This window comes from Phoenix dactylifera, chromosome 7 (assembly GCF_051530095.1).
Source record: "Phoenix dactylifera cultivar Ajwa chromosome 7, Ajwa_hap1_PhDact_Kaust_v1.1, whole genome shotgun sequence".
Taxonomy (NCBI): Eukaryota; Viridiplantae; Streptophyta; class Magnoliopsida; order Arecales; family Arecaceae; genus Phoenix; species Phoenix dactylifera.
In genome coordinates, this window is record NC_143196.1 from 33,914,278 (window position 1) to 33,942,231 (window position 27,954).

A 27,954-nucleotide genomic window follows, 5' to 3' on the forward strand; every position below is an offset into this window, starting at 1 on the left:
AAAAGGGGCCTGAGATGGTGAGAAGTCCCCTATATATACCGGGGAAGTTACTGAAACCACCCGGACGTTGGTCCACCACTCGCAGCCGCCGGATCAGTGGACGCCTCTTTGATCCGGTCTATGATGATCCCCTCCCCGCTCCATCAGACGGCCCCTGATGAACCCCGTATCAACCGTCTGATTTTGTGACGGTGTCTGAGTCGGACGGCATAGATTTCATTGTTTCTAGGGTGCGAAGCGTTTCCGGGTCGGAATAGGATTGGGGACTGAGGAAGGTGAGGTTACCGCCCGCTTTCTCGTTTGGTGGGTTGATCTGGTTACCGTGGGAGGGTCACCTGGCTCAAACGGGATGGCTTGGATTACTAGCTAAATTTCTAAGACTCTCTCCCTTTGGGTTCATTGGATTTTGTTTTGGGTTCATTGGATTTTGTTTTCTTATTTTTGTGTTCATTAGAATCTGTGTGCAACTTTAATGGACAGAAACAAAAATTATCCTGATTACTTACTACCTATGTTGATTATTATGTCTTTCTGCTACAAGACTATCAATCATTTTTATGTACCCTAAATCTGCAAGTAATAATATGTCCTTGGGTTATGTTCATTTCTTTCGGCTATTCAAAGAAAAAAAAAAAATCTTGATGGAGTTCTTGGAGACAATGTGTGATAATAGTGATGGGTGTTAAGAGCACAATGTCTTGTGTTATTTATCGAAAATACATTTTGAATGTTAGTTGAATTCCAAATAATGTATTTTTTCAAGTAAATCACAATAAAAAATCATGATAGAGCTTTTAGAGATCTATGCTAAAGATAATGACATGGTGATTTTGAAACATACTGCTTAACAATAAAAGTGTTCTGTCACCAACATCGCAATCTTTGTAATGACAATTTACAGAAAATATATCATGTCGCAGTCAAATTTTGAGAGAATTTTTCACCATTATTCATCATTTTCATATCTATCATGATTAATGTGAAGTTAATATGATCAAGAAATCATAACTGATCGAATAGTTTCATGAGTCATGAATTCTGTACAATACACCCTGAAGTTCAATCTTTACGCCGTTCAAATTGAACAAAACATAAAATTGATTGTTTGTTCTTTGTGTAAAATATTTATTTAATGATTTATGCGGCATGCAAGTGTATCAATGTAGAATGAAATAAGCATATAATACTTGAATATATCTACTGATTAGTTATAAATCAATTAGCTACAATATTGAGAGCTAACCTTACAAATTAGCTACAACATAACAAGTAGGTATATTCAAATTAAATTGCCGGAACATAAACAAATACTTACAAACACAAAGAGGTGATTGCTGCCTCTTTACCATTAAAAACTAAAAAGATTGACCTTAGGCATTGTACTTTAACATTAAACTTTGATATCTAAGATTCATTCCGATTTTTGTTCTCTACTCATTTTATGTGCATGATGTTTTATTACATATCATGCCATGAAAAACAAAATGATTCCTAACATTGTATTTCTTGGACTTGCTGATATTTCTTGTGTTTCTGCAGAAAATTTCTTAATGACTTTGGGTTACCATGTCAAAAATTCAATATTTTGTTCTCATGCTTTTTGTACTTGATTAAAAATTTGTTTAAGATAGATAGATAAATAGCCACTAGTTTACAGTGTTTATTTGAAGGTTGTATAATATGATAACAATACGAGAACCAATGACACGGACGTCATACCATCCAGGATGTTCTATGAAAATGATACAAATAAATGCAATTTATTAGCCTCCAAAATCCCGTTTTCAATGTTTTCATATTATAGTTTTTCCATATTTTTCAAATCTTGAACAGTAAAGGTTCAATGAAGTATGTAACAAAAAGAAAAATAAGGTGTCAGTTTTCTTTTGTTGTATAATAGCACATCATCATATATCTCATAACATGCCATCAAAATAAATGTACTACTGAAAAAACTTCACTAACCTCAAAATAGTATTCCTGTGACCCCTTTTAACTAATAATTCTCAAAGATGAAGATACTGAATGGCATGATGGATCTGAATAAGATGAAGCTATAAAACAAAATAAATATGCAAACAATATAACGACCGTGTGGAATTAATATTGTAATTTCGTTGGTGGTATTTTTGTGTTTGCAATACAAGTTGAACAGAGCAATTTTGTGTAAAATACTCCATAATGATGTTACATTGGATAAAGCTACATCCTCTTTGACTTGATGAATGATGAGCGTGACCCATCTATCTAATCCTAAAGTTTAGAGAAAATGCTCATCGCACAACTAATTAGCTTAGTTAGTGGCTGCATATATATACATTTAGGAAAAGAACCCTAATTAGATATATAGATTCTTATTCAATAAGCATGCATACAAATTAATTAATTGGTTAAAGAATTTTTTTTGTTACACATAATATAGAAGAAAGCAAATCGATTGAAGGTCTTTCTAATCTTTTTTTGATGGTATATCCAAAATTCATCAAGAGACTTTACCTTCCATGGACTATTTTGTAGCAAGATGTCTATCTAGTAACATAACAAAAAATATGTAACTGCAAGGATATCTCTACATGATAGTCCATTCATGAAGTTACCATTGATTAGAATAATAACATAAATTCCATACTGCTGAAAGAAGTCATTAGTAGCATATGTTTACTTTCAAGCCTCATGCAATACTAGAATTTATTTGGTAGAATGAGAGCGCACGAGTTTTATATGTGCTCTTTTGAAATGCATACTCTAGCTTTCACATGTTTTTTATTGATAGAGGGGCTAGCCATAAAAGATTACCATCAAAGTTCATAAAAGATGATAAGCCCCTGAAATGCTAAGGGTTCAAATCCACTCAAATCTAATCACAAGTACCATAATCGGCCTATGGTCAGCCCAAATAAATCTATGCTACAATGTCTCCTAATCCATATAGGTTATGGGTCGGGTTTGCTCGTTTGTCATAATTTAGAATCTTATCCAAAAAAGCTACTTGGAAGGTATTATTTAGGTTCCTTGATCTTGTATAAATGTCTAAAATTTACCTAGCGAATAACCGGCGTGGGACTAAATACATATCCGTACGGGTCCTTATAGTTCTAGCATGCAGATTGCCGTGACTAAGTCGAACTGCAACATTAACACATAAGAGTAAATGTATAGTCTACAAGGTGTCAAATGCAAGATATTAATTCCAATTTGCTACCTGGGAATAGACCATATTCACTTCTTTTCTTTTTGTATTACAGTTAGGTTTTTAACTTCGATGTGGTTTCGCTCTCATTCTATACCTCTCCCCTCCCAAACAGACCGACTACTCGGAGATCGCTGATGCGAGGTCCCACCGTCGTTGGCAGAGCCCCGGCTGCGGTCGGTGATCGCTAGAGAGTTGCTTTCTAAGAGGCAGCACTCAGTGTCCCATGCCGCCATGTCTCCCACCATCTTTCCTTTGACTGAGGCGAGTCCCCAAAAACCACTCCTCTTTTGCGTAATTTGAGCCTCATGTTAGATTTGGCGGTCTTAAGATCTCTTTGTTTTGTGGGTTATGATGATGGTTTGGCTAGTGAATGCTTATAGAATTTGATGGATAGAAGCCGAAAAAATGGAATCTTTGATTTCTTCTTCACACTTATGGAGGGTTTTTTCTTGCTCCAAGTTAAACTCAGCTGAGTTGGAGACTCATTTTTGGTGATTTGGTCAGATGGACTTCAGATTGAAGAATTAACCTGGAGATGAGATTTTGGGCCAAGCTTGGTTCTTGAGTGGTGGTTGTATGGTATTCTTTAGGTGTGAGCTTGGCCTTGATTTGGTGCTTGAGAGAATGTGTGAGGTTATCTTGTGATCGCATCAATCCTCTGGTCCAATGGTTTTCAGGATTGTGTTTAATTTCAGGGAGAAGGATGTTTCTGCGAAGAACAACAAAGTCTAGAATAAGTTACATCCCCAAAGGTCAAAGACGTAACCTCCTTGTTGGTTAACAAATCCTGGTCAACACCGTTGAGTCCTTGTCAATAGCCTACTCCACCTTTAGACCATGGGTGCGACGACCCGTGCGGGCGTGTGTTTAGTCCCATATAGGTTATTTGTTGGAGAGATCTTGAGCACTTATACATGACCAAGAAACTTAAAAAATATTTTTTTGTTAATCTTTTCATATGAGATATTAGGTTGTTATAAATAGTATCAGAGCGGTGCTTGTGATTGAATTTGAATGGATTTGAACTCTTAGCCCGACGAGGACATCGGGCTTAAACGTGAAAAGTATGCAACGACCCGTGCAAGTGTGTGTTTTGCTAAGGAGATTGTAGATACTTGTACAAGACTAAGAAACTCAAAAAATATCTTCCGACTAGCTTTTTTTGGGTAAGATCCTGGGTGAGGTCTTTGGTTGTTACAATGGGGGACTTCATTATAATCAGACATGTATCACCAAAGAGATGCGAAGAAAGAAAGCTGGTTAAGGGTTTAAATGAGTAGGAGCATGAATGATTTTAGCCTTGTTTGTGCTCGGCTCGAAAATGTTTATGATCATCTCAAGCTTTTGCTTAAGCTTGAGTCAAGCTAAGAAGGTCCAGCTCGAGTCAAGCTAGCTCAAGTTTATCTTGTTTGAGCTCAGAAAATGTTAGGTCATAGTGTTATCAAAATGAGAAAAGGTGGGATCAGGGGGAGAGAGAAAAGGGAAAAGGAAGAGGGAGAGAGCTCCTTGTTGTCCAATTTTGTTTTCCCCAACATGGGGAAGGTTAGGAGGCAGAGAAGTGGAGGGAGATCTGAGAGTACATGAGTCCAGGATCATGTCAAGGGTGTGGCAATGGAGGAGGAGAGAGAGCTCCTTAGGATGTCTTGGGGAAGTGACACGGGTAGGAGGTGGACATGGTGGTGGGAGAAGAGAGGGGAAAGAGGTGATGAGGTGTAATGAAAAATGATTAGGGTTCTTGTGTGTCTTATAGGTCAATAGATTTGGCCATAGGATAAAAATCCAATGGTTAATTTGTTTAACCATTGGATCAAGATAATAAACTGGCTATGTATATATCTTCTAGTCTATTAACAGAGAATGGTATATTTCTTTTTCATGACAATGCCAATCTAAGATTGCTGATGTTGAAAATCAAATCCAAGAAATAACCCACTCACTGTCTCAGCCAATAAGTCAATGCAATTCTTCCATTTTTCCCTTTTATTCATTCCTATTGATGAAGTATTTTGAGATGTGATGCAATTGTTCTTTCCATTTTTTCCTGGTAATCTGGAAGTGCAGGAGGATAACCAGACAGATGGCACTGTCTTAAAAAAAAAAACCTTAAAAAAGGAAGGATATTTATTAATATCTCTTTGTTCATTGGCCATGTTCATATGTTTTGGTCAGTGATTGTTCCATATTGGTATGCGTTGAGTGTTCATGTTTTCTCTCATTTGTGAGGGAGGGGAATCTTCTGTTAGGTTGGATGGCAAGGTGTGTGGATTATTTTGTGCGAGTTTATCTCAAGCCCTCACTTCTCAATAGAGTTATAGTTGGTTATGGTAGGATATATGAAAGCAGCTCTTTGTGAAGGGACTATTATTGGGGGGAGATGTGTTTACTGGGGCCATGCATATTGACACATGGACCTAAGAGTGCAAATGCATTTTCCTTTCATTTGTGTAAGATTGTTTCCTTGCTTAGATTAAGGTGACCACAATTGATTATCTTATGACCAGGGAGTAAAAAGAGTATGAAAAGTTGTTTCAAAGCCTTTTTTTTTTTTGCAGGATTCGAGCAAGTATGTTATTCTGCTGCAAATTAATGGAATTGGTGGTGGAATATTCAAGTCCTGTAGTTCTTTATATAAGCTGAATGCATAGATCATATTAGGATGAATTAATCATCCACAAGTTATCTTCATGCACAATTTTTTGGTTTACTCCATACACCTCTATGCCATTTGCATTTCCCACACAGAACTTCTATGACTTAATTATGACTTAAATATGACTTCATGCAGGCCCCGGAACCTGTGGCTAGCTCTCTACTTTCATTCTCGGACAACTGGTAACTAAGAAAGCTTACTTCTCATCCAGCAGATACAGTTTCATTCAGCCATACTGCAGAAAATCAAGAAAAAGAAAAAACATTCTTTGAATGCCCAGTGTGAAGAATCATCGAAGGGAGCGAAGCAATGACGTAGTGGAGATGGTCATTACGACATTTTCTATTGTTAGAGGGACGTAGGAGTGGCACTTGAATCCCAGAAACTAGTTGATTGGCCTGGTACAGCTGCTTGTAAAAGAAATCAAATGCAGCAGATAAAAGCTCACTTGTAAAAGGAGTCAAATAGACGCCGGTTGTTAGGAAAAATGAAGATACTCATTCTTGTCTGGAGTTGGATGATTGGATGATTTATTAGCTACTTTGTTTTTTCTTTCCATTTGTGCTAGTGTATCTATGGATGTATCCTTTTTTTTTCAGTAATAAATGTTGAAAAAGTAACATTTCCACTTGCTCTAATATTTGAAGTTTTTGTCGGCTAAATGCATAAATTGTCGACGGTTGATAAGTTCCCTATCTTAACATATTTTCAAGAAAAAATCTTCCTGGCTATGATTATATAATTTGAATGAGATTGAAGCCAAACTTATTGCTCTAGTATTGTATGTGTGTGAATTGTGATCTGAAACTATGGTGCTTCTCCATTTCTCTTTCTTATTTGGACATCAATGATTTTTTGGAGAGGCAATGTTCAGCCAATCTTTTGCCAATTCCGAATCTTGAAACCCTTTTTAATGGTGCTATGTTGTTCAGAAAACATCGGTATCATTTTAGTCATCTGGTCAGATATAGACTTAATCTTGCTAACTGCAGATTCAGCATGTTTTGTTATGAATATTTAATATGAGTGGAGCTGCAATTGTAAGACTAGCATTCAAACTGGATCGATTAAATTACCAATTTTTCTTTCTTTGTTTCTTTATTGTTGATGAAAATCTTGGTTACATTTTCTGGTTCAGCACGCGCTGCAAAATTTAGAATCCAGGATGGAAATTTTAAAACTCATCATGATGGTTTTGCATAAATCTATTGCAGCTACCTAACAGCCTCCGGGTGACACCATTCTAGGTTTGTTATTATGCTATCAAGTATCATAATTGATTAACAAATTTCAAAACTATTTTTTAAAATCTAATTATTCATGCTGTATCACAAAGATATGATGAAGCAAAGCAATGGAACGGTAGTATTTTGGAGGTTTTGTATGCAAATAATAACGAAGACAACATATTTTAAAGCATGTAATAAGTAATCATAATTTTTATTTTATTTTTTGAAAGTTGATGATTCCAACAGGCAAATAGTTGGAGTATTAACATTAATAAATTTGAATTAGCATTGGGTGGGGTCCGCCGTGCCTCTAGATCACAAATTATGACATTAAAGGAGGAGATGGTAAGCCATTGGCTTAGGCCATGGGTTTTCTTGATCACTCACCCATGGACCCCTGCAGTTAAATATAGCTTCAATATTCGCATGCTCTCTTGTTCATATCTCAGCTCTTATCGTTCCTTTAATATCCTTGTCTGTTGTGGGACAAAAAAGAAAATAAAAACCTTGTAGTCATCCTTGATTCGTCTATGTTGAGTTGGAATTCGAATTGGATAATACTTCTAGTTTAATAAGGGTGACATAAACAAAGAAAGCCATGCCTCTGTAGTTTAATAAGGGTGACCCGGATTAAACAAGAGGCCAAAAGTAGAATAATTTTATAATTTCAAAGAAACATCTGTAAAAATTCCTGTATTCCTCATGCTTAATGGAGTTAATTATGCTCAAAGCAAACATGAGTAAGTGTGCTTAGTTAATCTTGGGCAAATTGTTATCATAAGCTCAGATTCTTGGTCAAGATTTGCATGCATGGAGATTTTTTAATATCAAGCATTCTTCTTTTGTAACAAACAAAAGCTTACGGCCTAACTCGGCCATCAAGTGTTTCGGCTGGTCAACAACAGGAGGAAGTGAGATGAACATGTCCTAATATTTTCTAATATCAAGCATTCTTTTTTGTTTGTTTGTTTGTTTAGATGAATTTTAATATCAAGCAATCACAAAACACAATTTTGAGGAATCTTCGCAGCAACCAATTTTGAGGAAAATCTAAAAAGTTATATCCTATCTTACAGAGATCCTCGCGTTCATATTCTCAAGGAGGCAAATCAAGCAGCAGATCATCTGGCAAACATGGCAATCGTTGAGCAAGAAGAGCGGGTGCGTACGGAGAAGTTTCCTTTGTTCATAATATTCTTAATTCCAAAATTGTCTATTGGCCGGAGTAAATTGTGTGATGCCGTTTGCCATGTTCGATCTGATTAAGCTAATTCCAGTCTACAACTATGAACCATGATACAAATTACATGAAATTTCAGCAAAGAAAACTTCTGGGTGGTAACAGAGAAAATGAAATTATCAAGTGACTAAAGGTTACATTGCACTTTGGTCAAAAATACCCAAAGTGACTAAGAAAAACTCTCTCTTTTTTTTTTTTCTAAAAAAATTAACACAGCTAGTAACAGAGAAAATGAGATGTTTTGCACTGAATCAGACAGAGAGCCTTCATGGTGCGATCTCTGTAATCGACAATAATTTATTATCTCATCTGCTCTGATGCATTGATATCTTGCATGATGCTACAGAAAATCTGGTGGTTTTTGTTATATCATATGGATTTACTAACATTTCCTCTCAAAAACATCCATATATGTCTTCATTTTTCCAATGGAAAATACATCTACATACAAAGGCGATATCTATCATCCATGGCTAATGCTCTTCCTCTACTGTTTTTTTAAGGCCTCAGGGCTCGATCGGCGCATGTCGGCATTTATTCAAGTTTTTTTTTGGCAATACTTCCAGCCATTAATGTCTAAAAAGCTTTTCCATCCACCAATTATCAATAGCAAATTAAGATCACAAGATCAGTGGACCCTAATCTAGTCATCATCATTAAGTAGTTATATGAGCTTCTCATGTGTGAGCACATATTGTAGCCTGATAATATGTTAAGGTGTTCAAACAGGGTTACTTTGGACATACCTCATGACCACCAAACACTTTGGGACAATAGCAGACATTCTAACTGGACGCCTTGGCTCAGTGTACTTCATCTGGAGTAACACAGACCTTCCCTTCTTCATCTATGTGCTGACATTAACATGTGGATACCATATGTTTCTTCACTTAAAATATCATAGGGCACACAGCTGAACCCAAGCGTATCCACTATATCAACAAGTGCACACCAGGTTATAAACCAATGCTTAGATAAGGCAATTATCTGGAGCTTGACTCAATCCACCACATTTTTGCCATTCCACATTGCACACAGATTGGATGATCTGATGGGTGCAAAATAGTTTGATATGCAATTGCCCTTCTCCAGGCCATACTTCCTTGTCATGCTCTGTGCGGACCACTGCAACTATCTGATCACAAGTAGCCAGGGAAGACAACAATGAAAACATGCAGCAACCACGAGGAAAATGCAATTCAAGATGTTATATAGTCGAGCAAGAGCAGCAGCCCAGCCTTCTTTGCAGCAGAAATGAAGGTTTGCTACCTTAATCATTGCGTTAGCACAATTTCAAAGTATGAAGAGTCCTTTATTATAGCAAAAGATAACCAAAGGTATACAAAGTCTTTTGCCCAAATTGTCAACATTAAAGCACATTATAGTCAGGAACGAGAGAACAGTCGCATCCTTCTCTAGCATCAGGTTTGCAGTTTTATCAAGTCTAACAAGCTCAATGAAGCATCATGAGGATTTGTCATCATTATAGTAAGAAGCAAATACTATAGTTAGATGTCACCTAATTCACCGAGTCTGCATGGTGCGCAACTTCCTCCTCAGCGTGGACAGGGATTTGATGTTCTGTGGGCAAGAAGTAGTTAAAACCGTGAATTAAGTCCAGTTGGCCAGAAAATAAATGTTTGATCCTTGCTACCACAGTAGCAGTGTTTATCCTGCAATGATCAGATCACAAAGGAAATCAGATGAGTAAGAGAATTAGAATATTCAATAGTGTACATGCTATATGTTAGTAATAACAGGAAACTAAGATGTAGACCTGTGGCTTCTAAATTCCTTCATTATGTCAAGGAATGTTTCGTATTTAGCAGGTTCATCATAGAAGGTATCCTTCACAAGCTGCAAATAGTGCAGTGCATCATCTGTGGTTGCACCGATGTTGATATTACTAGCAGCTGAAGCATTACTTGGTGAACACGCTTTTTCCGACCTTTGTCATCAACCAACCAACCAATAAAAAAAAATTAAGAACATATTTCCAATATATTTTATGAACAATATAAAGTGTCACAACAGAAGAAGCGTCCATGGGAAATGTTGCAGAACCATGAAAAGTTATTCTCACACTTTACAACTATTTCCTAATTTATCTATTGGCATGTAACTAAGAGTTGCTGAAGCTCCTAACTTCCTATTAAGAGATTCACATTCAATCCTTGTAAAAAAAAAGATACATATATAATTTCTTTTTAGAAGTACTTGCTATCATCAATATTTTTAGGTACTTATATTTCAATGAGTTGTCTTAGAATCCAGCGCATGATGCCGGACTACGTCTTTCGCAGGAGGCTGATTTCTTTAAATAAGATGAGATTAGTGAACTCTACAACCCTTGAATATGTGTGTTTGTGTGTGTGTGTGTGTGTGTGTGTGTGAGAGAGAGAGAGAGAGAGAGAGAGAGAGAATGTGCATTACCTTCCAGCAGTGTAATATTTTTAGAATATACAGTTAGGAATTTCAGCAACCTATGCTTCTATGCAGGATTTAAATATGCAGCAGTGTAATATTTTAAAATAGCACTTTTTAGAATAGTGCTATTTTTTAAGAGCAAGTTTCTATGCAGGATTTAAATATACTCTGAGCATTGTTTCATATCCATGCACTCTTGAATGCCATGAAACCTAAAGGAAGATAATTTTTCAATGCATGGTCATATACCGAAATTTTAATGTAGAATATGAACTTGCACAGAAACTTTAAAGCAAGGTTTGCATGTTCTAATGTCTTTCTTGTCTTTTCAGGATCCAAAAGTCTCCATGTGAAGAATTTTAGAATTTTGGTTTGTAATTATCAGCGAACATACCTTTCATTTTCATCTTTGCACCAAGTATAGGGGTAGAACTTGAGTTGGCTACTCCAAACAAACTTATAGTTCAGGCTGGGTTAATTCAATATGTGTCTTACTTTAGTTAGGCATTGTAAAAGTTGAAAACCTTAATCCAGTTGGGTTAACACTAGATTGACAACTTGGACAACCCAACCCAATTTAAGCCTAACCTAAATTTCTATAACAAAATTCCTAGCTTGACCTAACTCGAACTAGCCGATATTAAGTGCTCCTACTAAATCTAATCCATCTATAAACAGAACCTTGTTTAGTATCCATAATGGAGCTTTTTAACCCATACCAACCCAGATCTTGCTCAAATCAACCCAAATCAACACAATCCACTAGAATCCACGCAAGACTTTTATCTTGGCAAATATATTGCACTCTGCAACAAATATAAAATCTCATCCTTTTTATCTCAGACCAATATAAATCAATATATCCAAAGGGGTTGAACAATATGATATCACATGTGGCATCCAAGTTTTTTGCTTTCTCAATATTAACAAAGATCTTTAATTAGAAAATATTGAAATAGTTTATAGGATTTTCTTAGTTATTTGTCTATTATATTTATATATTTTAGGTAATTAAAAGTTGCTGAAGCTTCCAACTTTCCATTAAGAAGACTCATATTTAATCCCCTTTTCAAGAAAAAAATGATTATATTTAGTCTTTTCCTACAAGAATTATATTTAGTTTTTTTTTTTCTATCTTATGTAAGGCTAAAGCCTTATAATCCAGCAAGCGAGCATGATTTTTAACGTCGTTTGCACAAGGCCAGCTTCTTTCGGTACTATGAAATATAATGAGCCCCACACCTCTATAATAAGAGAGAATGATGCACTTGATGTACACCGACATGTTTTCTTCTAAAGGTTCCCAAAAGCTTATGTCTAGTTTATAAGACCTTCCCCTAGAAATTACAACTATTATTTAATAGCCGGTCCCTCTATCGACAGGACTACATCTTTTAGTCCCTGTTAAGTGGGACTTTAACACCTGCCCGAAGTTTCAAAGTTTCTATAACTCCTAGTCCCTAGTGGTTGTACACAGATATATCCCAATGTATACCCAGTTACAAATAACTATGTGCACATAGATATAAGTGTGTGCAGGGACAATATAATTATATACAAGAACTATTATAAGAGTGTGCAAATCTTGTATAAGTGTGCGCAAAGTAAAAATTAAATGCTAATGGTCAAAGGACCGCGTTTATAGTCCGGTCAAAAAAAGGACCGCGTTTAAAGTCCGGTCAAAAAGAGGACTGCGTGTTAAGTTCCCCTTGCAGTGGTTCCCACGTCCATGTGCCCAAAGCGGGGTGGGTGAGTTCGGTTCGAGTGTTTATTGATCGGGTGGATCTATATATTCCAGCGCGGAGAGGAGGGGGGGGGGGGGGGCTGTAGTGCAGTCTGGTGCTTCACTAGATCATCGACTAGGTCAGCGAGGTCCTCAGTCCCGAGTCTTTCAAACCTAGTTTGCGAGGGTGCAGTCCCTCCAGAAAGAAAGTTCCATTGAATCGAGAAAGTGAGATAACATCTCTAACTTGATTAATCAAAGAATCGTATATTTACAAAGGTGTCAATAGTTACTAAGATGAGAGAATTTGCAAATGAAGACCAAAGTGAAATGAGAAGTAAAAGCAAACTAGGAATCTTCAAGGGCCACAAACAATCAGTGGGAACTAGAGAAAGCCAATGGGAACAGGGAACTCCTGAGGAACTCTATAGTTTTTTGTCATTATCGACGACCTTGGCTGAATAAAATTTTTTCCAAAGTTGGAAAGTGTGCAGAGTTTATCGAAGGATAGTGTTGATTGAAGCTTTTCTTCTAAGAAAAAATTGCACATTTTGTTCATGCTAAATCTGCCCAAAAAGTGCCAAAAGAAGCTGATCTCAAGCTCTTCTTTATGATGATCAGATCTTTTGCACCAATAGGTAGTCCATCTCTTCAGATTGAGACATATTTTTAATGATGACCAAATATTTATTGTGGACGTGCATTTAACGCACAGGTGAGTAGTTGTTTTCACACTTGATCCACATAGTGGACATCTCGAGCTCACCATGCAACCCTCCTTCGTAAGGACCTCCCCTATATGCAAACTATTTTTCAATGCAAGCCACAAATAGATTCCAAATTCTCTGCCTTTCTTTTTTTTCATACATGTTACTATGCACTCTTGAATGGACAATGATTGCAATACATGAGCTCATGTTGTAAACTTGAGGATGCATGTTGTACATTTAATCCATGCACAGAAATTTTATGTGACTGTTTACCTATTCTGATGATCGTTCTATCATTCGAGGCCAACACCCAAAAAGTTTCATGTGAAAGAAGCTTTTATGTTGTTACTGTGCCTTATTCTTTGCAGAAGTTTTTATGTTATTACTGGGCTTACTCTTTTGCTTTATCATTTCACCAATCACAGGGTTGCAATATGAGTCGAGCCAACTTAAACCTTGCCTTCTTTCTTTTTTATTTTTTCAAGAAAAAGGGAGAAAGAGAGAACCCACCATACTTCACTGAGATAATGAAAACCAGTTACAGTCGAAACAAATACCAACCTTCCAACCAGAGAATGCCCCAGCAAACTGCTCAACTAAGTAAAAATAAAAAGTAAAAAAAAAACACCAAGCCAAGCACAAGATGAAACCCTAATTCAAGTTATAAATGCAAACGCCAATATATATCTTACTAGAGCCTGAATTAGGGTCATAAACCCTAATTCAGGCTCCGTTCTAAATTTCAATCACAGAGCCCCTATGTCTATCCAAGCTGAAGCAGCCCATGCTAAGCGCTCCTTCCATACCTAAACCACATTTCTGCAAGGGAACCATGCAAACCAAACCCTTTCCCTCTCCTATAGAGCTTTGAACGGATGCCAACTTTTAGATCTTTGCTCAAATCAACCCAAAGCGAGCTAAGCCAATGGAATCCAAGCAAGATTTCGATCTTGTACATAAAATCTCAGTCCTTTATCCAGACCTCTCTCTATATATAAATATACCAGCTGAGATTTTTTTTTTAAACTATCAGATATTAAAATTTTAGACCTGAAAATGGTAGTCAATCTAGATTTCACTGTATTGGCTAATATGGATCTCATAAAATCTTGATTATTTAAAACAACCCAACAATTTTCGAACTAGAAGTCAACCTGGCCAGCCCATCATAAAGACCCACCACCATCTCAGGTTTACCAGTACATCGTGCCATCAGCGGTGGGGTATCATCTCAGGTTTCAACAAGTCGCCCATCCATCGGATGGTCCCAAACGCATCATCTCAACATCAACACGAAACACTTCGTAGATCGAACGGCTAAAAATCTTAAAAAAATTCAAGAGCAATAAAAAAAACAATAAAAAGAACAAATAACGCAGAAAGAGAGTGAGGAGGGAAAAGCTCATACGTCTTGGCCGATGAGTTGAGAGGCATGGCTTCTTTGGCAATGGATCCCCAGCTGCCTGATGGAAAAAGAGAGGGTGAAGAAGTGATCTAGGGTTTACAGAGGAGAAGCCATCCGTTCCTCTCTCTATCTCTAGGGTTTATACGGCAGTAGAAACAAAGGACGAAGAAGAAGGGCCAGGTTTCATCCCAAATGGAAGGCTTTGAAAGGTTTTCCCTTCGTATGCGACACACACCTGCAGCTCCACTCGTTGCTCGACATGTAAACGGCGATTCGTTTGCAAGGGAAACAAAAATATCTCCTACTCCCTCCCCAGCGGCTCCACTTTTGGGATCTGGAGGGCCCGCAGGCTTGCCGTGTGGGCCCGTTCCCAACCAAGTCCTAGCTGTCCTCCACCGTGTCGCACGTGCGACGCATGCGAGGGACAGCATGGATAGCTGCTATCTCAATTTCCTCTTAAAACATTTATTTTCTCGCCGTTAGCCGAAGAAAACAAAATCTTACTCGCAACGTAATCTTAATTCTTGCACGAAAGCTTATCCAAACTAAATTCATCCTTTAAAATCTCGTCAGAATTGTTTCAACTCTTCGACATTAATGAAAGAATATAGATAATATCGTTGACTGGAGAAAAAAAATTTTACGTTGACATATTTGCGCACAGTTGAAGAGAAGAGGAGTTTTCTCATCCCAACAGATACAACCAAACTTATTCTGTCATTCATCATGACCTCACCTCGGAAAACAACAACTAGCCTTGTGTGGATATGAACGTTACCTGGCTGAGATCAAGTCAGACCACCAAGAGCTTGACTTTAAAATTTCTAGCTACAAACAACCACACAAAATCCCCAAAAAGGCCAGTCTGAGGATGAACAAGCATTATGCTTAGTGTTACAACAGATGCTCTATCAGTAATGAATCACATGTTGTTGGAGTCTGGTGATGATTAGCTACGTACACACACACACAAAATAAAAAAAAAGAATGATCTCTGAGCAAGCTATCCTTGAATGCAATGGGAATATGGCATTCAAGCATTTCCCTAAACGCTACCCTGATTACTTTCAATAGTTTCGAATGCAGACATTGGTTTCTTTTTTTTCCCCCAATGAAATAACTCACCATCGCTTGGTTTGGCTTGATGACAGAATTAATGATAGGGCATGATGATGATGATGGGCTCAATCATGGGGACTGATTCAGATGTTGCAGTGCCAATCGAAGTATGGTGTAGTGAGGGGCGGAAGAACAATGACATTCCAAGATCAATCACCTCCCTGCCAAAACAAATGCTGCAGAAAATTAGGAGTCAAATAAATTTCACGTAATTCGGTTTCCATGATATCTGCAGTTAGTGCAACAATATTAGGAATATATGTTGGGCTAGATAAATGACATACAAACGATACAAGGTGCTGCTCACATAACTGAATGAAAAGGTATGGTGATATGCACAAATAAAACGTATCCAATTCTCAAATCCACAATTATTTTAGCGTAATCCTGCTTCTTTAGGTGTTCACATGAGGCGTGGTAATTTATTTTAGCATTTCTCAAATCCACAATTAATCATGATGTGAGGATTTACTGATCATACTCTTTATACAACCAAAAGAAACTAGAAAAACAAAGGAAATCATGAAACGAGGAATAAACATGTCATGATTGTCTTATTTATTAAAATGGAAGTTAGTGTCTTATGAAGTTCAATACCCTACAATTTACTTACATGCATTAGACTATGGGAATGACTTAGAGTTAAAGAAACGTCAAAAGAAATTGCATGAATGGCTAGTTGATCTTAAAGCATGCACCGAAGTCCTAGAATCATGTGAAGGTTTTTATCAGCCAAAATGGGAAAAGAAAAAGGAAACAAAGGGGACCAACAACATCCCTAACAATGATAATACTTACAATAGCCAAAACCTCATCTATCATGGTAACGACCTAGGACCTCACCCAAAAAGACTAGCCATAAGATATTATATGGATTTCTTGGTCCTCTATAAGTACCTGAGATCTACCCAGTGCATAGCTGATGTGCGACTAAACACACGCCTACATGAATCTTTACATACTTCACCCGTTTAAGCCCTGACGTCCTTGCCAAGCTAAGGATCCAAATCCATGCAAATCCATTTACAAGTACTGCAAATCCAATCACAAATACCACAATCAGCCCATGATCAGCTCCAATGGGCCCGTATTGTAGTGTTCCCTAGTCCACATGGGCTATGGGCCAGATCTGCTTTGATACTATTTGTAACAACCTAGAACGTTATTCCAAAAGACTAACTAGAAGGTATTATTTGGGTTTCTTGGTGCTGTACAAGTACCGAAGATCTACCTAGTGCATAGTTGATATGAGACTAAACACACACCTGCATAAGTCCTCACAATCATCTCAACAAAAAGAAATAACTAGGGTTTAGATAATAGTTTGATCTATGTGATCATTCTTATGCACCTTTTGGAAGTGGAAGAAAGAGCAATGAATTATGATCATTTATTGGATCATTCAATGACATGCACTTGGAATCTGATTTCTCACAAAATTGCCACTAAGAATTTCAAAATAATTCAATTCATGCACTTGAAATCCTATGATGGTCGTTGAAGGGTAGAAATCTCTTATTAAACAGTCCGCCTTGTAATTTATGGAATGTTTATAAAAAAAAATGGTTCCTGAAGTTTGGATTCAATATTAAACATAGGTCATATATATAGCAATTGCTACATGATGTGTTACTTACCAAATCATTCAATACATAAACATATTCTAGGGTTTAACTTCTCTTATATGCTACAAAATATGTATAGGAAAAAGTCTACCGTTCTGTTTCTTTTTGCAAGAGGTCTTCATGATATACATATGAATGGAAGTGAGAAAACAGAGATGAGAGAAATTAGATGTCTTTCTTATTTTTTCAGATATGCTTTTCTGCTCTTTGAACTTTTTTTGGGCCTTTTTTTGTTTGGGTTGGGGGGAGGGGGGTGGTGAGTAAAATTAGCAACAAAATATTCTAGCTTATGTCCTCCATGTGTGCAAATAGATCCCTCAAGAAGCAACTATCAATGAGCATGGACAATATAAATAGGGAAAAGGTCGGCAATGAGTTTTAGCTGAAGAGAAGCAACGAACAAAGTCAACTTTGTGAAAAGAAATTGGAATTCTAATAGATAAGTCATGATGCTGCTGACAGAGGATATATATAGATCTGTAAAGCTCTAAAAAATTATTCTATATTTGCATCAACGCAAGATTTTGTTTGAAGAAAGGTCAGTGAAGCAGACCCTTTAAAACAAAATGGATGGTCTATGAGATCTAGAGAATAAAAAATGGCCAGGAGAAACTGCATTGAGTGTTTTGAGAAGGTGACAATTACCAAGATTAAGAACAGGACATTAAATATAGAAGGCAACAAGCACAGATTTTTGTCTTGGGCACAACAAAATTTCTCTCACTGCAAGAAGGGGATGAAGCAAGGCTTCTGTGAAGCTTTGTACTTGTCCTCAGGTTAGGATATATGATATTTAAGGATTTGATGAGCAGATCATGATGGTTTCGAATGAGCCGCACCACCTACAAGTGGGTGAAAAACAAACAGACAAACAAATAATGGAAGTTGTTGACTCAACTAACAAAGACTTGATGAGAAGTCTGTACTCCAACAGAGCGTGTCTCCTTACTATAACAAATATAAGAAATATACCTGGAGACAATCATTAGACCACAAAACCTTCCGCTTCGAATGGATGCCTATAATATTGATGAGCGAGTTGTAGATCTGTTCATCCTTTTTGAAACAAGACTGCTTGCACAATACCCAAAAATACAAGAAGAGTCAAAAAATAAATCCAAAGAAATGATTCAAGGCTATAGCAATCAAGAGAATTCCTTCTATTGAAGTAAGAAAAAGCTTAAGACATAACTAAAAGTCAGATGGACAATGACATGACAGGATTCAATCAGCCTGCAGACAAGGTTACACCACTCGATGTATGCAGTCTTTTTTGGATTATTTAAATACAAGAGAACAACAAGAAATATTGTGTATGCAGTAGTGACTAAGCATTTACTTGTTCAGGTAGTTGCCTAGATACCTATGAAGTGCAAAAACACAAACAATGAAGGAAATAATAAGGAACAGGTAAGGAGTATTTAGCTTGACATATATTGCAACTGAGAGTCTGAGATTATGTTTGTCGCTTTCATGCCTGTGGCCAACCTTTATTCCACAAAGGTTCAATCAATATAGTAAAAGTAGCATATCAACACTAGATTCCTAGATGCCCATTATGAAGAACATAACAGTTGTTAATTTCCATGAAAAGATTTTTTGCAACAGTTGACTCTTTGTTTTTTTAGACTCATGCTAGGTCTCTGATAGGCTCACAGTAAATTACTTGAGCAAGTCATCCTATAAGGATCGTTCAAACATAATACAAATCAAAAGAATTTATCCAGACCAAGCTCCAAAGGTTTCCAATTGTAGCATAACTTCCTTTGTGGAGACCTTGGGCCAAACCCTCGTGTCTGGAAAAATAAACAAGTATCTTTATTATTGATATATTTGAATGAATAAGCAACACCGAAGTTCATACTGATTCTAAACAGAAAATAATAATTGCCTATTGAAAAGACAACAGAGAGAGGTTTTAGCAAGAGAACATTAATACCCAACACTAGTCTGCCTGTTTTAGCTTTTTAAAGATGAACACATGCTACTCATTTTTCATGAATTGCAAACAATGTTTGAAGAAGATACATTTGTTTCAAAATTTTACATGCAAGGATTAGTGCACCAAGTAAGAAAGACGGTACAGTCACAACCATGATGAAGACCATAAGAAATGATGAGAGAATGGTTGTGAGTCATCTCAAACATGGAACACTGTGGGAGAAAATGGTGAAGCTAGAAAGTGTGCAGTGAAATGAGTTCACAAAGGTTCAAACAGCCATGTCTGGAGTAACCATGCTCTGAGCTTAGAGGAATCAAAGAGATACTACTATGAGGAAAGGCGGAGGAAAAAGAAAAGAGAAGGATCAAGGAATGAGAAATCTGCTTTATCTGCTCAAAAATAGACAATAATATTTCCATTTTGGAGAATAGACGAACAGAAAAGTTGTTCTCCATCTATTTCCAAGGATTGAAGAAAATGCTTAATCAATTTTTGGTTAATACTATTCAAACAACATGATGTGATCAGCGTTCTACCAGAGTAACATAATGCAACTTTTCAAAGAACTCCATCTAGTAGCAAATTTGCATTTTTTCCTATATATTCTCTAGGACTTGGAAACTAGTTAAAACATGATATCCTAAATGCCAACCATTAGACATCAAAAGCATAAGCCATTAGAGGATGGGTTAACTATGTACCTAAGCTGTAACATACAGTCTCTACTTCATACTGCATGCCATATCAATCCGTATCAACATGTGTATCATCCTGATTAATGAACTGTAAACAGATTGGAAGGCATACAACAAGATTTCAAACTTTAAGCACATCATCCTCAAATGCAGCCCGGACATGCACATAAAGGCATAAATGAGTCAAAAATGATTCGAGACAACAAGAAGGAAAGAGCCAAGACAAGAAACGACTCAATATGGCAAATGGAACTAAATATAATTTAACTTGGAGGGGTTCTAAATGCATGAACTCCAGCTCTAACAGCATGTCAACTAACCACTAGACCAAAAGCTTAAGCTGTTAGGGAATGGATCAACCATATCAGGCCTTAACACTAAAGCTGAAACATTGGATAGAAAGCTAACTGTATGAAAAGGTAATTTATTGTTTTCGAGCATATGGACCAGAATAGATTTGTACATTTCAACAGTTTGGTGAAATACTTATCATAATGCATGTGGATTATATCTTACGTGCATAGATTAGGGTTAGCCGAACCATGCCGAACCAACTGATTTGGGGCGCATTGAACTAGACCAATCGATTATTGGCACAATTTAGTCGGTCGGTTCAGTATGTATATAAGAGCTGCATTTTTTAGCCTCCGGTTCTCCCTCGCTCGATCACGGTATCGAAGCCCTCCGACTCCCCGAAGCCCCCCATTCCAGGTGGGTCTCTCTCTCCCCCCTCTCTCCCTCAGTCCTCGTCGCTGGTTTCGGATAGCGATGGCTCGAACTTCCTCCCTCTCCCTTTCTCTCTTCCTCAGTCCCCGTCATCAATCCGGAGCTCTAAAGCTCTGCTGGTTCAAACTTCCTTGGATCCAGAGAGCAGTGGCTCGAACTTTCTCGACCCTAAACCTCTCCCCTCCTAGGTGAGTCTCTCGCTCTCTCCCTTTCTCTCCCCCACTCTCTCTCCTTCTCCCTCTCCCCCACCCTTTTTTGGGACGTTCGGAAGCGGCACAGTCCAGACCCGTACCATGCCAGTTGCCGACCAGTATAAGCTCTGATACCAGTTCGGTGAACCTTAATAGATAATCATCATGAGTGCTCAAAAGTGGTCACTAGTCCTTCATTGGAATGGAGATTGATGATGCTCCCATCTAGTTGTTGTTGTGCTACTCACATATCCTGAATAACTTTTGCTTGTCCATTAGATAAGATATGTACATATAGATACACATACATATGTATATGTATATGTATATGTATGTATGTATGCATGTATACACATACACACATACATACATAAAGATTGATGATGCTCAAACTATATCCTAATGCAGACCATAGAACAATAGACAACATCTAACCCTTGTTGCCCTAGTCACATGTCTTGAGCAACTTGTTCTTTAAATAATACATGTCTTGAGTGCGCACATGATACATACATAAAAACAAGTTTATCATACTTCTTTGTGGCCAATAACAATATTCAATGAGATTCTACAAATATTTTGGCATATCTATATGCCAAACCTCAAATCAATCTATTTCTTTCTAAAAACTTCAGGCACTTATATCTTGATCAAATCATGTCACCCTAATCCACCGCAAACTTATGCGTTTAGGCAAATGCTTTCAATATGAACTTGGATATGTACCTTGTTACAATCTTAGATGAAGCAGAATCATGAAACAACTAGTCGAAATGCCCAATGATGGAAACAAGAAATATTGTTGAGAAATACGAGGGCAAGCCATAAATACAATTTTAGAAATAGAATCTACAGTGGTGAATGAATATAAATTCAAGTCACATTTTTGGAAACAGGGAAGGGAAAAAGGAATTCGTCAAATTTGCAATCAAACAAGAAAGTTTTCAAATGGAAGAACATATTGTGGAAAAGAAATAAAGATCATTTTTTACTAGAAGAAAATTGTAATTTAAGAGGCCTATTGTTTAAAGTTCTATGGAAAATAAAGTGTAATGACCTAGAATCTTACCAAAAAGGCTAGTTGGAAGGTGATATTTACGTTCCTTGGCACTATATAAGTACCCAAGATTTACCTAGTGTATAACCAATGTGGGACTGAACACATGCCCGCATGGGTCCTCACATACCCTCTCTCGGTTCAAGCCCTAGCATCCTTGCCAAGCTAAGAGTCCAAATCATTCAAATTCAACCCCAAGTCCCACAAACCCAATCACAAACACCACGACCAGCTTGTGGTCAACCTAAATGGGTGCGTACTGCAGTATCCCTTAGATGACATAAGCCATAGGCCATGTCTACTCTGATACCATTTGTAATGACCCAAAATTTCACCAAAAAGGCTTGCTGGAAGGTGTTATTTTAGTTCCTTAGCCATGTATAAAAATCCAAGGTCTACATAGTGTATAGCCAATATGGGATACTAAATCCGCGCTCGTAAGGGTCCTCACACAAAGCAAGAATAATTTTCTTTTCTGGTCTAAAATCCTATCTCTAAAGGAGAATAAATTTGATTTGAGATTAGATTTTGTGAAAAAGAGAAGGAAATGGAAATGATCAAGTTCATGAACAAGCAAACTCTAAGAACTTAGTTTTCTAACAAACATGGAGACCCACCTTGTTATAAGTAAGAAGATTAAAATATCTCCAGAGTTTACTAAGTAGTTATTTCTTCCATTACCTAAAGAAAGCCCATTTAATACTTGATAGTAGCGAAGGTGAAATCATGGTATGCAATATCGTACTGTACCATATGGCATTGGGCATACCGTACCGTACCAGTTCAGTACCAGTACCAATGGCATATCGATCCTCGGTACGCCAAAAAAACTTTGTACCGTACTGTATCGACATTATACTAATATGTCACCGATACACGGTCCGATACCGGTACGGCGAACCTTGGGTGAAATCTATTGTTTGCTCATAAGAATTCTATTTTACATAAACTTCCTAAACATTATATCATCATATAGTTATATGGTGCACATTGGTCAAAGAAAGAATTTAAAATAGCATTAAACAGACACTAAGAATGGCTACGCCTTACCATGACCCTCCAAAGTACTTTACCTCATATATGCTAAAAAAGCCAGCTATACTCTCTTCTATGTTCCGTTTGTGCAAACCACACTTATATATGAGTTCTAATTCTTTAGTAATGCCAAGTTTGCCTTAAGCTCCCTCAAGCAGAAAAGAATAAAAATAATATTACTTTGAATAACAGATCCAACTGTAGTTCCATCCCCCACCCAACAATCAATCAGATCTGAAACATATATGATTGGGGTATAATCATTCGATTGGTCGAAGAAAAGGCTAACATGTTTTTCCATGTATATAATATAACCATGTTTTCTGTAATTTCATCATAGTTGTTGAAATATGAATATATTAGCCATCTACTAAAAAACTTATCATTGAAACTAATATAATGATAACAATGATCCTGGTTGATTCACCATCTACCTGTCCAATGATTATATCCTCCATCAAGGCCAGTAAAATTTATAACTCTCCATTAATGAGTTGTTACACCTCCATTTTATTCAACTCGTCCACATGAATGCGATCACCTCTCCCTGTTGAAAGTTGAACTCCCTCTTCATTTTCCCAATGTTTTTTTTTTTTTTGAGAGAACTTATTTTCCCTATGTTGGAGAGAGGGTATGTCAAAGAGAAAAAAATACAAGGATGACAGAGGATAAATTAGGAACCAGATTTGATTGAGTTTTTGTGATTTACATATTACCTTTTCTGTGGGGACCTAACATTATGTTATTTAACTTTCTCCGTATTCAATATGTTCCCATTTTATTGTTATTAAATATTTTTAACGTATATTTTCAGAAAGGCATTCAAGCACATGGCTTATGCTTTGGGTCTACCTCGAATTATTGTGGGATTATGGGCTTCATCATAAAATTTCCACCTTTGTGATCTCTTTTACAGATTGTCATCATCATAAAATTTAGCCACAATAAAATGAAGCTTCTGTTTTCAATCTGTCACCTTTGCTTTCTCTATGAAATGACTAGCATCTTCAGGCTCCAAAGGCATTTTATGTGAAAGCCTGTTGTCAACAAGAGGGAGAACAACTTCACAATGTTTAGGCAAGAAGGCATTGAAGCCTAACAGTAGATCAGGATGTCGTCTGAACACCTCCCTCACTCTTGATGTACACATGCTCAAATCAATTCTGCAATTAACACAATGTGTTGACTGTAAGCGAAAGTTGGAATAAATCCAAAGAATAACATAAAACAAAATCTGAATCAAACCTCTGCAAGCAGTAACAACTTAAGATAGTCAATAAATCATCATATTTTTCCCTGCAGTCTTGAAATGCATCCTCTACATGTCCCAGGTAGTCCCCCGCATCATCATATTTTTGTTTCATAGCAGCATAATCAATAGGTTCTGTTGTATGGAATATTACCTACATCCATCAACAACAATAGAGATAGAAAGAAAACCATTTAAATCCAACATCCAAAGACATATCTAATAAATACTAAGCAATTCAAATGGTTATTAGGTTATTTGACATAAGTTTTGAGAAATAAACTGAACGGGATTCTTTTTTTCTGGGAAACAAGTGATTCTTTGGAACAAGCTAGTATTGCTTAAAAAAATACATTCAATCACAAGTTCACAACAGTTGGTATAGCTAATGGTATTCCTCTGGTCCCTTCACCAACCATTGCAACATCCAAACTCCGAGACATACTTGAAAACAATATTCTCATAGAAAGAAGTTAATATCATCACTCCTTTAATAGAAGACCCAGAAGCATATGACATTGATCTCCAGTTTTTTTTAAAAAAAATCCTACTAAAATAATTCCTTAGTTCTTACAAATATTAGTACAAAAAGAAGGCTTCTTCTCATCCTACTATTTCTTCATTCTTCAATTAAAACCATCAATTTTTTTTCAAAAAAATGTCAAGGACCACAGATCTAGCCAGAACCATAAAAATTAAGAAACATATAGTTTCTTTAAAGATTATCCACGAATTTAAGAAAAACTTGAAAATAAATCTCAAGTATGAACTAAATATCTTCTTTAATACAAAACCTGGAAACATTTGACAATGCTCTCCAAAAAAAGAATTAGAATTCACTTTTATACAGCAAGTGATCCCTGATAAACAATCAGTAAAAACAGCATGCTTCTTCCAAAACTCCATCACTTCCCTGCCATCAAAGTACGACGGAGATTGCAGCAAAATATGACCATCCGACAAGAAAAATAAGAATCTTTGCCAATAAATTTCCACATAAAAACAGCATTCGAAGCAGTGTTATAAGAAACTTGAAGAGATTGAAGAGAAAGGCAAAGCAGAAAAAAGTAGAGACAGAAACAACAGATATGTACATGAAAAGTTAAGATTAATTTAAGAATTGGGTGGATCAAGATCAAAGTTCGTCAACCAAGTTTGTCATCTAAGGCCTTCCACTTCTCTTATTCAACTCTTGGACATAGCATAAGCTCCTCTCCTCATTGAAAGCACCTCAAATCTTTGGTGCATGATGTTATCACTTAATCGGCTTTCCAACACTTTATCATCTATTTGTACAATTGTAAAACTCCTGTTCTATTCTTCCAGAGAACATGCATGCAACTTATTGTTTTTTACCCCTACTACTACTTTTGTCTTACAGAGAAAAGGAAGGAAGCTCACCAGCTATTCAGATTCCCTCGGTCCAAATGACTGGGAATATACTACCCAAGACTTGAACTTGGAACCTCTTTTTCTTAGGAGGGGTGTGACCACTGGTCACCCAATTCATATTCTCTCTACAATGCTCAACCAACAATTTTGCACCTTTCATTTACCCAAAATTTGAAAATATAAAACATTGCTAGCAGCCTAGACTTACTTTTGCAGGAAAGCAACCCCCTCCCCCATGATGAGCAATGTTTGGATGGGTAGGGTTGGAAAAGAGGAAAATATACAAAGAAAATAAGGGATTTACTAGAAATCATGTATCCTTTTCAAAACATATGCTTTCTGTTTCATGTCTACCATGTATTACTACAGGGTCATGGGCCTTATTGTAGATTTCCCCCTTCTTTCTCTTTTATAGGTTGCCATTGACTCAGCATATTAAATATTCTCAAAATTCAAATGTGAACATGAAGCTTTTCATTTCTTTCTTACCTTCACTTTATTTAGGAAATGTAGAGCATCCTCATGTTCAATCGGTTTTTCCTGCATACTTCGCCTCTCGTCATAAGTAGGGAAGAACAGGAAACGTTCAAGCAATAAAATGTTTAAGCCTAACAATAGATCAGGATCTCCTCTGAACAATCCCCGCAACTTTGAGGTAAGCACTCTGAAGCCAATTCTGCAATAAAAAACGTTATTTGATAGTATACAAAAATTTCAAGACATCTAATAATAGCAACAACGTAAAATCTGAATCAAACCTCGTTCGACCGAAGCTGTCCAAGGTGTCCATGAACTCATCATATTTTTCTCTGTTGTACCTAAATGCATCCTTGACCCGTTCCAAATAATACTCTACATCACTTTTTCGTATGATATGAGCAGCATCAGTGGGCATTGCCAGATGGATTTTCAACTACCATTATTACAGCCAGAAAACATTAAAATATGACTAATCACAAAAACCATATAACAAGTTAATATAAATGCAGACCAACTAATCAAGGTGGTTACTATATCATTGATATATCAATTTTAAAAGGACAAGGCCAGGAAACAAAAGAGTCTTTGAATGAGGTAGTACTTTTATTAGCAAAAACATATTTGAACGAAAAGGTGGGGTGGCTTTGCATTTAAAAGAAAAAGTGCGGGTGGCCATACGCGTACACCTTGGCCTCTTCGCCAAGCACTACAAAATCCAGAACTCACGATACTTGAAAATGAGATTTTCATGTAGAGTCTCCATTATTATTTGTCATCACACACAACTACAAGAAATACTTTTTTTTTCTCCCTAAAAAAAGAATCCTGTAAAGCACTAAGCTCTATATCTGCTTTAATCCAACCAAAAACATTTGCAATTGATGTTAAAACAGAAATTTATAAAAAGACTGAAAAATCAATAATCTCTTAGTTGATGATAATGGAGACCACCCTTCTTCCAAAATTCCATCACTTACCCATCAAAATCAGATCAGATTTCAACAAACTAAGACTTTTTAAGAGGAAGCCACATGAATCTCTGCTAATAGACTACAAAAAAAAGATGCCAACTGAGGCCTAGCAATCACAAGAATAGGGATGGCGTGGGGAGGTTGAATTCAGAAAAAGAAGAAGGTTCTCTCCATTTAAGTTATCAAACAGGTAAGGGGAAGAGCGAAGAAACCGAACAAGGACCTTATTGATGGACGTTTGGCTTAAGGACCCAACATAGGCTCCAACAGTAGACAGGTATCTTCCAGACAAAGAGTGCTGCTGATAAGGCCACTCCGAGCAATCAGACATAAGATCAATAATATCTTCAAGTAAATCCTGCTGTCCTTTTAAAAACACAGCTGCCTGTAAACAATTTAGAATCCATCAGAAACATGGATCTATTGAATCGGCTATGTAAATAGAAGATAAATCCATCAACAGAATAAAGGAAAAGCCATAAAGGTGTGACATGCACCATTTCGGAGATCTCGTTCAAGGACATGTGTTGCACATGGTACAATTCTAAGAAGTTTACAAAGTTTCTATACACATCGGGGCCTGAGAAACGACTCTACAAGTGCAAAAAAGGAGTCAGAAAAAGGCTAAAAATGAAGCACCACAGCTTCCATACACACTCTCAGCATTCAACCACATCATAGTTTTATCCTAGCTTCTCTTTCTGACAAAATAATTGCTTCCATATGTCCATAAGAAGTCCAATATGTAGGTAAAAGGTTTAGTCTGCAAGCAACATAACATATATAAACTAATAAAATGTAAGATTAGATAAAATTAGCAAACATATTTCTTCTTTAATAGAAAAACCAGAAACGATCTGGCATTGATATACCAAAAAAAGAACTAAAGATAGCT

At 36.8% G+C, this 27,954-nt stretch overlaps 1 protein-coding gene across 1 annotated transcript; it reads right to left on the reverse strand.

Moving 5' to 3' along the window:
• Nucleotides 1-15,288: 15,288 nt before the first annotated feature.
• On the reverse strand, nucleotides 15,289-27,583 carry LOC120111210 (paired amphipathic helix protein pst3-like). The gene is made up of 8 exons (XM_088724365.2): nucleotides 27,557-27,583; nucleotides 27,283-27,444; nucleotides 26,367-26,521; nucleotides 26,098-26,284; nucleotides 24,213-24,370; nucleotides 23,944-24,130; nucleotides 18,294-18,392; nucleotides 15,289-15,857 (listed from the first exon to the last, which is right to left on the reverse strand). The coding sequence occupies exons 1-8, from the start codon at nucleotides 27,581-27,583 to the stop codon at nucleotides 15,846-15,848; spliced, it is 987 nt and encodes a 328-aa protein (XP_088580491.2). The 3' UTR covers nucleotides 15,289-15,845.
• Between the last annotated feature and the right edge of the window lie 371 nt (nucleotides 27,584-27,954).

Excerpts from the sequence above, each read along its gene's own strand:
- LOC120111210 (XM_088724365.2), bottom strand. The coding sequence starts at position 27,583 with ATGTCCTTGAACGAGATCTCCGAAATG. Across the intron at positions 24,371-26,097 it reads ATTTCCTAAATAAAGTGAAG|GTAATATTCCATACAACAGA; the intron begins GTAAGAAAGAAA and ends TGATGGATGTAG. Across the intron at positions 24,131-24,212 it reads AGTTGTTACTGCTTGCAGAG|AATTGATTTGAGCATGTGTA; the intron begins GTTTGATTCAGA and ends TGTTAATTGCAG.